This window comes from Saimiri boliviensis, chromosome 2, assembly GCF_048565385.1.
Source record: "Saimiri boliviensis isolate mSaiBol1 chromosome 2, mSaiBol1.pri, whole genome shotgun sequence".
NCBI classification, from domain to species: Eukaryota; Metazoa; Chordata; class Mammalia; order Primates; family Cebidae; genus Saimiri; species Saimiri boliviensis.
In genome coordinates this window covers 22361780-22374061 of record NC_133450.1, presented here as the reverse complement: position 1 = coordinate 22374061, position 12282 = coordinate 22361780, and the positions used below count along the sequence as shown (strand labels likewise).

The following is a 12282-nucleotide window of genomic DNA, read 5'->3' as shown; positions in this document are numbered from 1 at the left end:
CCTACAAAACATTAGTTAAAATACGTTGTTTAATTACACCAATTTTTTCACATAATACAGAAACAGTATAATCTGTCAGGGAACCACTGCTGAACATGAGGTTATGATCCCTCATTTATAGTCACCAGGTAACACAAATGGCAGGTGAGGGCTCAGAAAACATGTAAAGGTGCCACAGTCAGCAGCACAAAGACCCGGTGAGGACTTCTAAATAGTCTCCTCCCCATCTATTTCCTGAAGAAACTTCAGGAAATGCAATTTAGGAATGACCTATAATCCGCTTACTTTCTCTAACAGTGTGGTATGAAAATCTCATATTGTGAAACACCTTCCAGCTAGATTTCCTTTTTTCCCAGGGAGCACAAATAGTAGCGAGGCAGGGTTTCTTAGGAAGACCGACTCAATAAGTAATGCTATACTCAGTAAGTAATGCTTGTTTTGGAAAACAAGGCACTATGAAGCAGATTGCCAAGAAAAAGCTGAAAAAAACAAGAAGACAGGTGGCTAATCTCAGTTGGCCATTAGATGTGGTCTCAGGAAGGTTACATAATCCTTTGTACCTGAGTTTCCTCACAGGTAAATTTGATACACCATGGTGTTAATTCATTTTGCATTGCTGTAAGGGAATACCTGAGACTGGGTAATCTATGAAGACAAGAGGTTTATTTGGGCTTATGGTTCTGCAGACTGTACAAGAAGCATGACAGCAGCATCTGCCTTTGGTGAGGCCTCAGGAGGCTTTTACTCATGGTGGAAAGTGAAGAGGGAGGAGGTGTGTCACAGGGCAAGAGAAAGAGCAAGAGAGACGCTAGGCTCTTTTAAACAACCAGCTCCTGAGTGAGCAAATAGAGGTAGCACTCACTCATTAACAAAGGGAGGGCACACAAGCCATTCATGAGGGATCTGCCCTCAGGACCCAAACCTCCCACCAGGCCCCACCTCCAAAATAGGGGATCACGTTTCAACAGGAGAACTGGAGGGGACAAATATACAAACCGTACTAGCCACATATATCGAAAGGCACAGAATGATCGATAGCAAAGCCTGTAAATTAGTGGCCTAAAATAAAGTGCTTTATTCTTCTTAGTCATACCATGAAACATAACTTCTGCCCTAGAGAATATCTGAGAATCTCAATCATATCAACACTGGTTTCCTGTCTCAATGAGAGAGGCTCAGGCCCCAAGCCCTTCACAAAACAAATGAGGGAAAGATGTGTAATCAGGAAGGGATAGTCTCACCAAAATCTCTTTTAACCACGGCACTGTTGGGCTAAGCTATGGGAAAAGGTCCCAGTGTTCACAGTAGATGGAAACTCATTCCTTTTCACCTGAGAAAAAGGGGATGACAATAAAGGGATATCATGTGATCTAAGGTAATGACACTGCCCACATAATAACCCTCCTGGATCTGGGCAGTGGATAACTAAGCCCAGTAACCCGTACTCTTTAAATTTCCTTTAAAATGTAAACAGAGGCATTCATGCTACAGGGATTCCAATGCCATTTCTGCAGCTAACAATTTTGAAATGCCATCAGGAGTTTCTATCTATCTATCTATCTATCTACCTACCTACCTACCTACCTACTTATTTATTTATTTATGGAAGTTTTCTTTTTGAGGTGGAGTCTCGCTCTGCCACCCACCTACCTACCTACCTACTTATTTATTTATTTATGGAAGTTTTCTTTTTGAGGTGGAGTCTCGCTCTGCCACCCAGGCTGGAGTGCAGGGCTGCAATCTCGGCTCACTGCAACCTTCATCTCCTGGGTTCAAGCAATTCTCCTGCCTCAGCCTCCTGAGTAACTGGGATTGCAGGTGCGCACCACCATGCCCAGATAATTTTTGTATTTTCAGTAGAGACAGGGTTTCACCATGTTGGCCAGGCTGATCTTGAACTCCTGATCTCAAGGGATCTGCCAGCCTCGGTCATCCAAAGTGCTAGGATTACAGGTGTGAGCCACCGTGCCCAGCAGGAGTTTCTTTCCCTTCAAAATTCCTTTAGACAGATCATAGCAGCTACGAGTCCCCTGTTTACTTCCACATCACAAGGAGCAGAAGATGGCTCCAGAGGATGCACACTTCTCTGCCTCTGGGTTATTCTATGGTCCAGCTAGGACTTCAGAAGCCTTCCAAAGCAGAAAAAAATGCAACTTCCTCCTCATACACCCTTCCCCCACTGGCAAATAGTATTTTAATGGCCCTATTTCTTCACTCTTCTCTATACATGCCCTTTGCCACAACTATTTGCAGCCTCTCACACCAAAAACGTGAAATAGGCTGGACCTGGTGGCTCACACTTGTAATCCCAGCACTTTGGGAGGTTGAGGCGGACAGATCACTTGAGGTCAGGGGTTCGAGACCAGCCTGGCCAACACGGTGAAACCCCATTTCTAGTGAAAATACAAAAATCAGACAGGTGCGGTGGCAGGTGCTGTAAATCCAGCTACTCGGGACTGAGACACAAGAATCACTTAAACCTGGGAGAAAGAACCTGCGATCACACCATCGCACTCCAGCCCGGGTGTCAGAGTAAGGCTCTGTCTCAAAAAATATAATAAAAAATTTAAAAACTTAAAAAAATTTAAAAGTGAAATACATTTCCTTGCCCCTTGACAAACTCCATGTGACTTTCTTTGACCAACAGGATGTTAACAGATTAATGATATCAGAAGCTTAAATTGAGCATGTTATTCTCGTGGAGATGGCAGAGATGGGGGACCATCTCCATGAGAATAATATGCTCAAGCTAGCAGCTGGTGCCAAGGGAAGCATGAGAGACATGTGGTATAAAGCTACCCACCTCTGGGCCCAGCCTAGAATCAGCCAATTGCCCCCCCTACAGACATAGGGGTTAAGAAATGCCCATTGTTAACAAAGAAAAAAAGAAAAAAAAAAAAAAAAAGGAAAAAGAGAAAAAAAGTAAAAGAAAAATAAACAAGATATAACAAAAAAAAAGAAAAAAAGAAACAAAACAAAACAAAACAAACAAACAAATAAATGCACATTATAGTATAAAACAGATTTTGTGGTTGTTTGTAACACAGCATTATTGTAAGCAACAACTGGTACACACACCATAGTAAAATTTCACCTGTAATTTAATGGTTAAAATATTGTTTGCTTTGTTTTCTTAATACATGATAAATAACTGATACCTGATTTTTTTTTATTAGGCTCTAAGATCTTCAGAGCAAGGTCCTATTACATTCCCAGTGTCCAGGATTTATTCATGACTCCACATCAGGTTCTAAACCCCAGGGAGATACAATAGTAAACAATATAGAACTCTAGCCATCAATCTGCAACTGTGGATTCTTCCTATCAAGCATCTCGGTTAGTTTGCTTTTGGCCAAAGGTGATCATAAAGTTTACTTTTGCAGCTAGAAGTATATCAAGTCAGTAATGAACTGAGTGTTATCTGCTTAAGTAGAGATGAACTGGAATCAATGCATCTTTCAGTAATGGAGGGATTGACAAGACTATTGAATTACTGGGTTTTAATCTGGCCAATAACCAGAGCTTTAAAAATCACAGGTTCTGAATCTTCATCTACAGATATCTGATTGAATACTCTAGTACAAGTCCTAGGCATCTGTGTTTAAAATGTCTCAGAGTAATTCTGACAATCATAAGAATTGAGGACCCAACACCCCCATTTAATAGAACTCCTCCATCCAATGATAGAATCTCTTCTACTGAGTTGAACTAAGGATCTATAATGACATTAATAGATCCCAAAAGGGGACCATGTCCAGAGAACTACATGTAACAGTCAGCTATGTTAGTATAACAAACCATTCAAAAACTCAGTAGCTTAAAACAATAAGCATTTATTACTGCTTATGAGTCTATGGATCTGGATGGATTTGTCTGAGCTCTGCTGGGCTCACTCAAGTGTCTGAGGTGAGCCAGCTGGTCTAGGATTGCCTCACTCACATGTCCAGTGTAAAGTCATTGTCACCTGGGGTGATGGGGTCTGCGTGCCACAGCAAGCAAGCCCATGAATGTCTGTCTACAGTCTAAGAGATGCTGGATTCTTGGAGGGAAAGAAGTGTGTGAGTGAACCTCTTAAGACCTGGACTTGGGACCTAGGCTTGGAACCAACATACCTGGACACCTTCACTTCTATTTGAATTCTGTTGGCCAAAGTAAGTAATAAGGCCAAGCCCACATTCAGTGGCTGGGAAAAGAGACTCCACTCCTTGATAAGAAAGCTGCAAAGTCTTGTCTCAAGGAAACAGATTTAAAGAGAAGAATAATTATGACCATTTTAAACATTAATCCATTACACAGCTTAACACCCTGGGAGTGGAGGTGAGACCCCTTCTGGCCAAATGTGATTTCTAAGTGAGGGCTGAAGTTTTCACTCTCATCTCAAAATGTTACCAAGTTCACAGGTCAAAGCTTCATCTAATATTCATTAGTTCTACTCCTGTCTGCACACACACACACCTTACTTAATCCTCAAGATCTATCTACTCTCAGCACTATTTTGTATCCTTTGGGGTTCTTTTTTTTTTTTTTTTTTTTTTTTTTTTTTTTGAGACAGAGTCTTGTTCTGTCACCAGGCGCCAGGCTGGAGTGCAGTGGCATGAGCACGGCTCACCGCAACCTCCGTCTCCCGGGTTCAAGCAATGCTCCTGCCTCAGCCTCCCAAGTAGCTGGGATTACAGGCACGCACCACCATACCCAGCTAATTTTTGTATTTTTTAGTAGAGATGGGGTTTCACCATGTTGGCCAGGATGGTCTCAATCTCTAGACCTTGTGATCCACCCGCCTCAGCCTCCCAAAGTGCTGGGATTACAGGCATGAGCCACTGCACCCGCCCCCTTTTGGGGTTAAGAGGTTTGGATGACATGCCACTCTTATGAGGATGTGTTCAGGACAAGTCTCTGTGATATCTCCTCCTGGTTTAGGATGTGCCTACAGATGAAATGTGACAATGATCATCAGGGCCACACCCTCCAAAGGACCCAGAGCATTACCTTGAGGAGCACCGAAGCATAAAAAGAAGAGCAGGAAACTGGAGCTCCTTGACAACTATAGGCCGTTGCTAATTAGATTTTAGCCACCAGCTGTTTCCTAGGCCCTCTGCATTCTACCTCTCTTCTTTACTCACCCTCGCCAGACTGTGACCACTTTGAAAATGCACTAATACTTCAGGGCCTGAATCCACAACTATTTTCCCTGATCCAAGCTCCAAGAGGCATGCAGTCTGTCTAGGATGTAGCAGCAGTTATCCTAGCATTGCTACAGTTAAGGTGCTGCTTTCTATTTTTCAGAAAAATCACCATATCTTTTGGATAGCTCCATTAAAATTCTTTAAATGTTTACGTGTGGGCCAGGCCTGGTGGCTCATGCCTATAATCGCAGCACTTTGGGAGGTCAAGGCAGAAGGATCACTTGAGCCCAGGAATTTAAGATCAGCCTGGGCGACAAAGTGAGAGCCTATTTCTAATTTTTTTTTTTCTTTTTAGTTAAAAGAAGAAGAAGAATTCAAACACAGGATGGTAAAGTGGTGGCCACAGCTAGGTAGTGTCTGAAGGCTTTCTGGAGGTGATTCAGCAACTGATAAGGAGAAAGTGCATGCTGCTCAAAGACAAGGCTGTCTCAAGTCCATAGTCCGATATCTATTTATATATCCAGTTTTCAATCTGCTTGATGCAGTCACTGATTAAAGGACTAAGCAACATGAGTAGATGAAAACCACAATGAAATAAAAAGAAATGCTAAATTCACCATGAAGTTTCCTTAGAAAAGCCAAATTCAAGCAGGTGTTGCATTCACTTTGCTACAGAAACAAACCCCAGGAAGTTCTAAAAACACACCCAAGAGGCCATGGATGGGAGTGTATGGCAGATGCACTTGAATGTGTTCAGAGTTCTAAGCTAAGGATTCTGGGAGCAGCCATCCCTGAGATCCATTTCTTAACCATGAGGAACATCTGAAGCCCCCATCCCATCCCATGGAACCTGGCCATACCAGGGATCAAGGCCCTTTGGTTTGGGTTAAATGAAGGTGGCCGGGTGGAGGTTTGGGGAGTGTGGTAAGTGAAAATGCTATATAAACTGCATGCTTTTGCTTTTTATAAGTGGTGGTGGTTTTCCTGTTCATCTTGCTGCCAGTGGACCATCCCTCTACATAAGTTTCCCCTAAAAAAACCTGTCATGTTTGCTGGCCCTACTTCTCTTCTTCCACCTCTTGACCTTGGTGCCATCTCTACCGAAGTTAATAGGGGGCTGGCACTACATGGAGGAAACGTTGCCAATAGTCTTCTAAACTGTACTCTATTCCTGCGCACTGATTCTGGGTGAGAAGCACGTTTGGGGTGGTAATGTTTCTGTACTATAATGTGTAGCAACCAATGTACAAATACCTATGAGAGTCAGGATGGCTATCAATGCTGTTAAGTGCACAGGCAGCTTTGAGTGACTTCCATTAGTCTTTTAATCATAACTGAAAAGTCACAAATGTGAACCAGCAATCATGAGGCAAAATCATCATCACGGTTCCCACCTCCACTTCTTGCTTATTTGGCCTGCAAGTAAGTGGCATTCTGGGATTGTCCTTTAATGAGCTGGCTGATGGGGCTGCAAGCAATCTATGCTTTCGATTAATCAGCCAAGGGGAAACTAGAGCCACAAAAAAGCAAACTACTGGCATTATCACCACAGGAACACTGGGCATGGCAACGATGAAGTATTGCTGATTTACCTCCAGCAAAAGACATACTGCACTTTCCTGAAACTTAGAAGAGGGGCATTCACTCTGAGAAAGGTATTTGCACCCTACCTGTAACCCTCCCCACACATCCCCTCACTCACAGCTAACTTCATAGGCTTCCTATATGCCAGAAAGTTCAGATGTGCCATCTTGGTACACTGTGTTTTAGGGTGATTCACTGCAGTTCTAGAAACCTAGACATGTTAAGCACAGGCTGCTCCGTACAGGGCATCCTTAAGCTGCCTGCATAGAGTTGCCGAAACCAAACCTGAGCTGCATCTTCAGAGTCACTTGGCACACAGGTGTCATGGCAGTGCCTCTGGTTTGCACAGTTTCTACTGCAGTTTCGCATACTGCTCTCCTATAAAACCCTTTAGCTCAGCATCCTCGCACTCTGATATAAACGCAATGTAATTCCTCAAATTCGCTTTCCATGTAGCCTTGTCTTTCCTATATTTTTATTAATCTCTTCCCAGGCACTAAAATTTGGGCTAGGGCAGGAACCAGAGGCAGTAACTTTATTCCTTCACATGTCGGTGAACCAACAGCTTGTGTTTAGAATAAATATTCGAGACACAGAAGCCTGTTAACAATGCAATGCTTGATTACTCTGAATTACTTTCTCACCCACAGCAACTGAGGGAGAGGGCCTTGGCACCAGCTCCCTGCACAAAACCTGCTTCCCAGCCTCCACCATTTGCCTCCAGACCATTCTCTCAAAGAATTCTCAACACACTATACAAAGATCTCAGTTTTCTCTCTTAAATGCGACACAAATTCCACATGGAACATCAGACTTTTTTTTCCCACAGCACCACAGATTTCATTCAATACCTTCATGTTCACAAAGATTTAATTGGACTTACCTTGTAACTCTTTTCCTCAAACCCCACCTTGCATCTTTCGTTCAACACTGAACTCCTTTAAATAAAGCTCCTCTGTTTTGTTGTGAGATAACATATCATCTTGGTCTATTACAAAGCTATGGTGACACTTAAGCCACATTTCAATTAGTCAGAGGTGCTTATCCATTAAAATGCCCACAATCCTTCACACTTTTTCTTCCTCAAAACCTATTTGGTAAGCAAAGTAGTTTTTTGTTTTGTTTTATTTTTCTACAGTGCCAAAAGTGTTAAGTTGTACTAACTAGAGGTAATTAGTTAAGTTTTCTTCCAAGGCCATGCTATCAGGTTACAACTTCTAATAAACCCTGCTGCGAAAAGACATTTCTTTGTCTTGGGACCACTGAGAACAAACCAAACAAAACACCTTTAATTGTCTCAGAAACTCTGCCATCTCAACGCAATCAGAAAGAAAAGCCAACACCAAAGCAAATAAAATGAATGAAGTGGTCCTGCTGCTGGCAGCCCTTACCATTGGGAGCGGAGGCGCCCTCCGGACCCTCGCAGGGGTTCTGGCTCCTCCTGGGCTGGGGAGAGGGTGGCGAGGGGTCCAGGCGGTGGGTGCGGGTGGAGGTATGCTCCGAGCATGCTTGAACAGGACTCACTGCCGTCTGCCTGCCTGTCTGCCACTCGGTCCTCTTGTCTGGGTGGGAAGGGCCAAGATGAAAAAAAAAAAATGTGCAGGTTACTCACTGGCCTTCTCTGGCGGGCAGACACACCCAGGAGGAGGGAGAGGCCAGGCGCTGACAGGAGAGTCTTCAGAGGCTGAGCCTGAGATCTCCCTTCAGATTTCTTTTGTTATTACTTCCTGAACTTTAAAAGCTCAGTCTGCATGGGCATGGGTACTTAGGGAGGCAAATAACACTTGAGTAATTAGATTCTAAGGGCTTAATGCAAAGGTTACTTCAAAAAGGCAATGCTTCAGCACACATCCTTTTGCATTTCACCCTGAAATTTGTTTCCACTGTGTTAGAGTGTTAACACTGGCATAGGAAATGAGAGTGAAGGGTTACTCTAGGGCAGGGATCTGGAAGAGCCTGGGGCAAGCAAACTTGGATGTGATTTAAACAATGAGTCTCTAGAGTTTAACTTTTAGACTGAATTTTAGAGAAACAGGATTCTCAACAGTCTCCTAGCGCCTATGGACTCAGCCTTGTCCAAGAGGCACATTCTTGAAGTAGGTATCTATAAATCAAGATTTTAGAAATGGATTCACATTGTAAATGGAAAAACTTGTTATTTGATCACCTGGCCTCTGATTAATCCTGACACGAAGGCTTTCACAGACGGGTAATTTTTCAGTTTGGGATGAAGCATGGGTGTTCATAAACAAAGGCATGGCAGTCGTACAGCCTAGGGAGGTGGAACGGAGGAGGAGAGAACAGGTACTTGCATCAATTAATACTGAAAATGTACTTATGAGGAAGGATATTCCTCTTTCACATGTGAGCACACTGAGACCCAGAGGTTGGGGAACTTGGCTCATGCTGGGCCAGCCAGTAAATGGGAGACCCAGGATTTGGACCCAGGTTTGCCTGAACCCAAGACCTGGTATCCTCCCACCATACAGCCAACCATGCCTGTCACCCCTCCAACACTTGCCTTTCTTCCACTTGCAGCTGACCTAAGTCTAGGTATCTTTTCTCAAATTTTTATAACGTTTCCAAAACTGATATACCATGAAATATAATTCTGTGGGTTTTTAAATAAGTACAGTAAAAGTGGAAAATGTACTATATAGGTTCTTTACTGTAGCTTCTCACAGCCTTTCGTATGCTAATATACACCGTGACTCCTTAAGCTCAGGACCTACAGCCCCCAAAGAGGGAAGGGATCTTCTGAGTTTTGGAAACAGTATTATAGAGATGTGTTGTTGTTCTTTCTTCCTTTTTTTTTTTTTTGAACTTATAAAAAATCTCAAACAGTATATAAAGGCATAAAATAAAAAGTAAAAAGTTCTCTATTATTCTTAACCATCAGTCCCATTCCCCAGAGGTAACCAGTGTTAGCAATTTCTTATGTATATGGTTCAGAAATGTTTAGCTATATAAAGCATATGACTAATCTCTTAAAAACAACATAACTGGGATTTAAGGATACCCATGATGTGTTATTTGGCACTTAAAAAAAAAAAACTTAATGATACAGTTGAGATTTTCCATATTAGCACATAGAATTGTCTAGGCAAGTTAGTGTCAAGAAAAGTAAAAGTTAGATCTAAAATACTGAATTACCACTTTATAGAAGGGTCTGCAGCATGGGTCACAGTATGCTTCATGACTCAGTGCCTGAAACTGGACTTTCCATTTCAGCTCTAGCTCTATAACTTCCACACTAGACACTCATGCATAGAATGGGAAGGACCCTATGACCAACATTATAGGTGGCTATGAGGATCAGTAACAATAATGGCAAAAATAACAATACCAACAGCCCCAGCCAACACTTACCCAGCACTTACTCTGAGCTAGGCACTTTTGTTAATGCTTTCTATGTATTAACTGAATAAAGCCTTACTCCGAATAACCCCAGCAATCAGTTGCTATTATTATTCTCATTTTACAGATTGAGAGAGCCATTTCAGACTGTGTACAAGAAGGGCAAAATAAATGCTTGAAGTTTTATTAATGAAGCAAACATTATTATTGGCCACCTTGATTTTTGTCATACTGTGTTCTTAAACACCACACTATAAAGTGGATCCTATTTTCCCTTAGGAATAATGTAATTGCGAGCTCTGTTCCAAGACCTCATGTTGGCTTCCTACGAATCCAAGACATAATCAATAAAATCTTGTAAAAAAAAAAAAAAAGAGAGAGATACAACAGTAAGTCTCATAATCACGTAAAACAGGAAAACGATGTTCCATGATTCAGATTTTGTGAGATTGGCTCATACAGCCCCTCCTTTTTACTGATGATGGAAGTAACATCCAGAAGACTGTGTGGAACTTCTCCAAAAGTACACACCTTGTTACACTGTCTCAGTCATGAAACAATTTTAAAATGTGCCCATATTTGAAACCTGTATTACACAAGGAAACTGCAACATACTCTATAATATACATATAAGCGTATCGTATCACAAATTTGACACAATATGAACATACAAGTTAGAACAAGCATGACGCATTTAACGAGAAATAGCTTCCCCTGCCTGCCTCCTTAGAATTAAAAGGTCATTTGAGGAATGATTTGACTGACTCATTTCTTAGAAAAGCTGTCTAGGGATAATGTGAATCAATACTTTCTGATTTTCTTTTCTTTCTTTCTTTCTTTTTTTTTTTTAATATGAAGTCTTGCTCTGTTGCCCATGCTGGAGTACAGTGGTGCGATCTCAGCTCACTGCAACCTCTGCCTCCTGGATTGAAGTGATTCTCCAGCCTCAGCCTCCTGAGTAGCTGGGACTACAGACTTGTACCACCACGTCCAGCTAATTGTTTGTATTTTTAGTAGAGACAGGGTTTCACCATGTTAGCGAGGATGCTCTCAATCTCCTGACCTTGTGATCTGCTTGCCTCGGCCTCCTGAAGTGCTGGGATTACAGGTGTCAGCCACCGTGCCTGGCCAGTACTTTCCTATTTTCTCAATATATTTATCTATATAAACCAGAGGCTTTCAACATCAGTCTATGGGTTTTATCCCTTTTAACACAGTTGCAGAACCATCTTCATAGTCTGAGACATTACTTGGGACCTTAGCTTGATTTGGGGTGCAAAGTTTGACCTAATCCTCCTGCCCTCTTGCCAATTCTTTTTTATTCTTTAAACTCTTTTTAAACATGATTACAATTGAACAGGTACTATGCATTTTACTCTCAAGGTTAAAAAAAAAGTGACAGAGAAACTAATTTCTTCCCCCTTCCAGCTCTGACTCTCATCTCAATATTTGACTATAACTTTCAGCACAGTGCCTAGAGTATGGTAGGGGCCTGTTATTCAGCTATTTTCCCCTATCCTGACCTCTAATTTAGCGTAATGTTCCTGTCCAATGCACTCACCACTAACAGGTCTCTCCTCCCCTCCCTTCCCCTTCTCACCCCTCCCCTCCCTTCTCTTCCCTTTCCATCCCTTCCCTTCCCTTTTCTTGAGAGGGAGTTTCATTCTTGTTGCCCAGGCTGGAGCGTAATGGCATGATCTTGGCTCACTGCAACCTCCATCTCCTGGGTTATAGCAATTCTCCTGCCTTAGCTTCCAGAGTAGCTGGTATTACAGGTACCCACCACCACATCTGGCTAATTTTTTCGTATTTTTAGTAGAGATGGGGTTTCACCATGTTGGCCAGGCTGGTCTCAAACTTCTGACTTCAGGTGATCCACCTGCCTCAGCCTCCCAAAGTGCTTGGATTACAGGCATGAGCCAATGAGCCCAGCTTTTTTTTCTTATTTTTGAGGTCAGGAGTTCAAAACCAGCCTGGCCATCATGGTTAAACCCCATCTTAAATTAAAAAAAAAAAAAATGATGTCCATCCAAACAGAAGTCTACAGCGTGAATAGATATCACTGTCCTGCTCTGAAATACAAACACATGTAAAAGACGCAAGTGCTTGCTTCAGCCGCTCTACAGCCAGTAATAGGGAAAAAACAGCAATGCACAACGGTGTTGAAGACAGAGTCTGAACCCCACTTCTGTCACATATGCTCTGGTCAAGTCAA

General features: G+C 42.4%; 1 protein-coding gene across 10 annotated transcripts in view; it reads right to left on the bottom strand.

Moving 5' to 3' along the window:
- STON2 (stonin 2) overlaps positions 1 to 12282 on the bottom strand; it is a 173703-nt gene that overhangs the window by 54342 nt on the left and 107079 nt on the right. For 6 of the 10 annotated variants that reach the window (XM_074392883.1, XM_074392885.1, XM_074392880.1 and 3 more), the window contains one exon: positions 8102 to 8272. The exons of the other annotated variants lie outside the window; for them this stretch is intronic. In XM_074392883.1, the coding sequence (XP_074248984.1) occupies positions 8102 to 8272 (171 nt within the window). The remainder of the gene's footprint in view (positions 1 to 8101; positions 8273 to 12282) is intronic. 10 annotated transcript variants of the gene reach the window in all.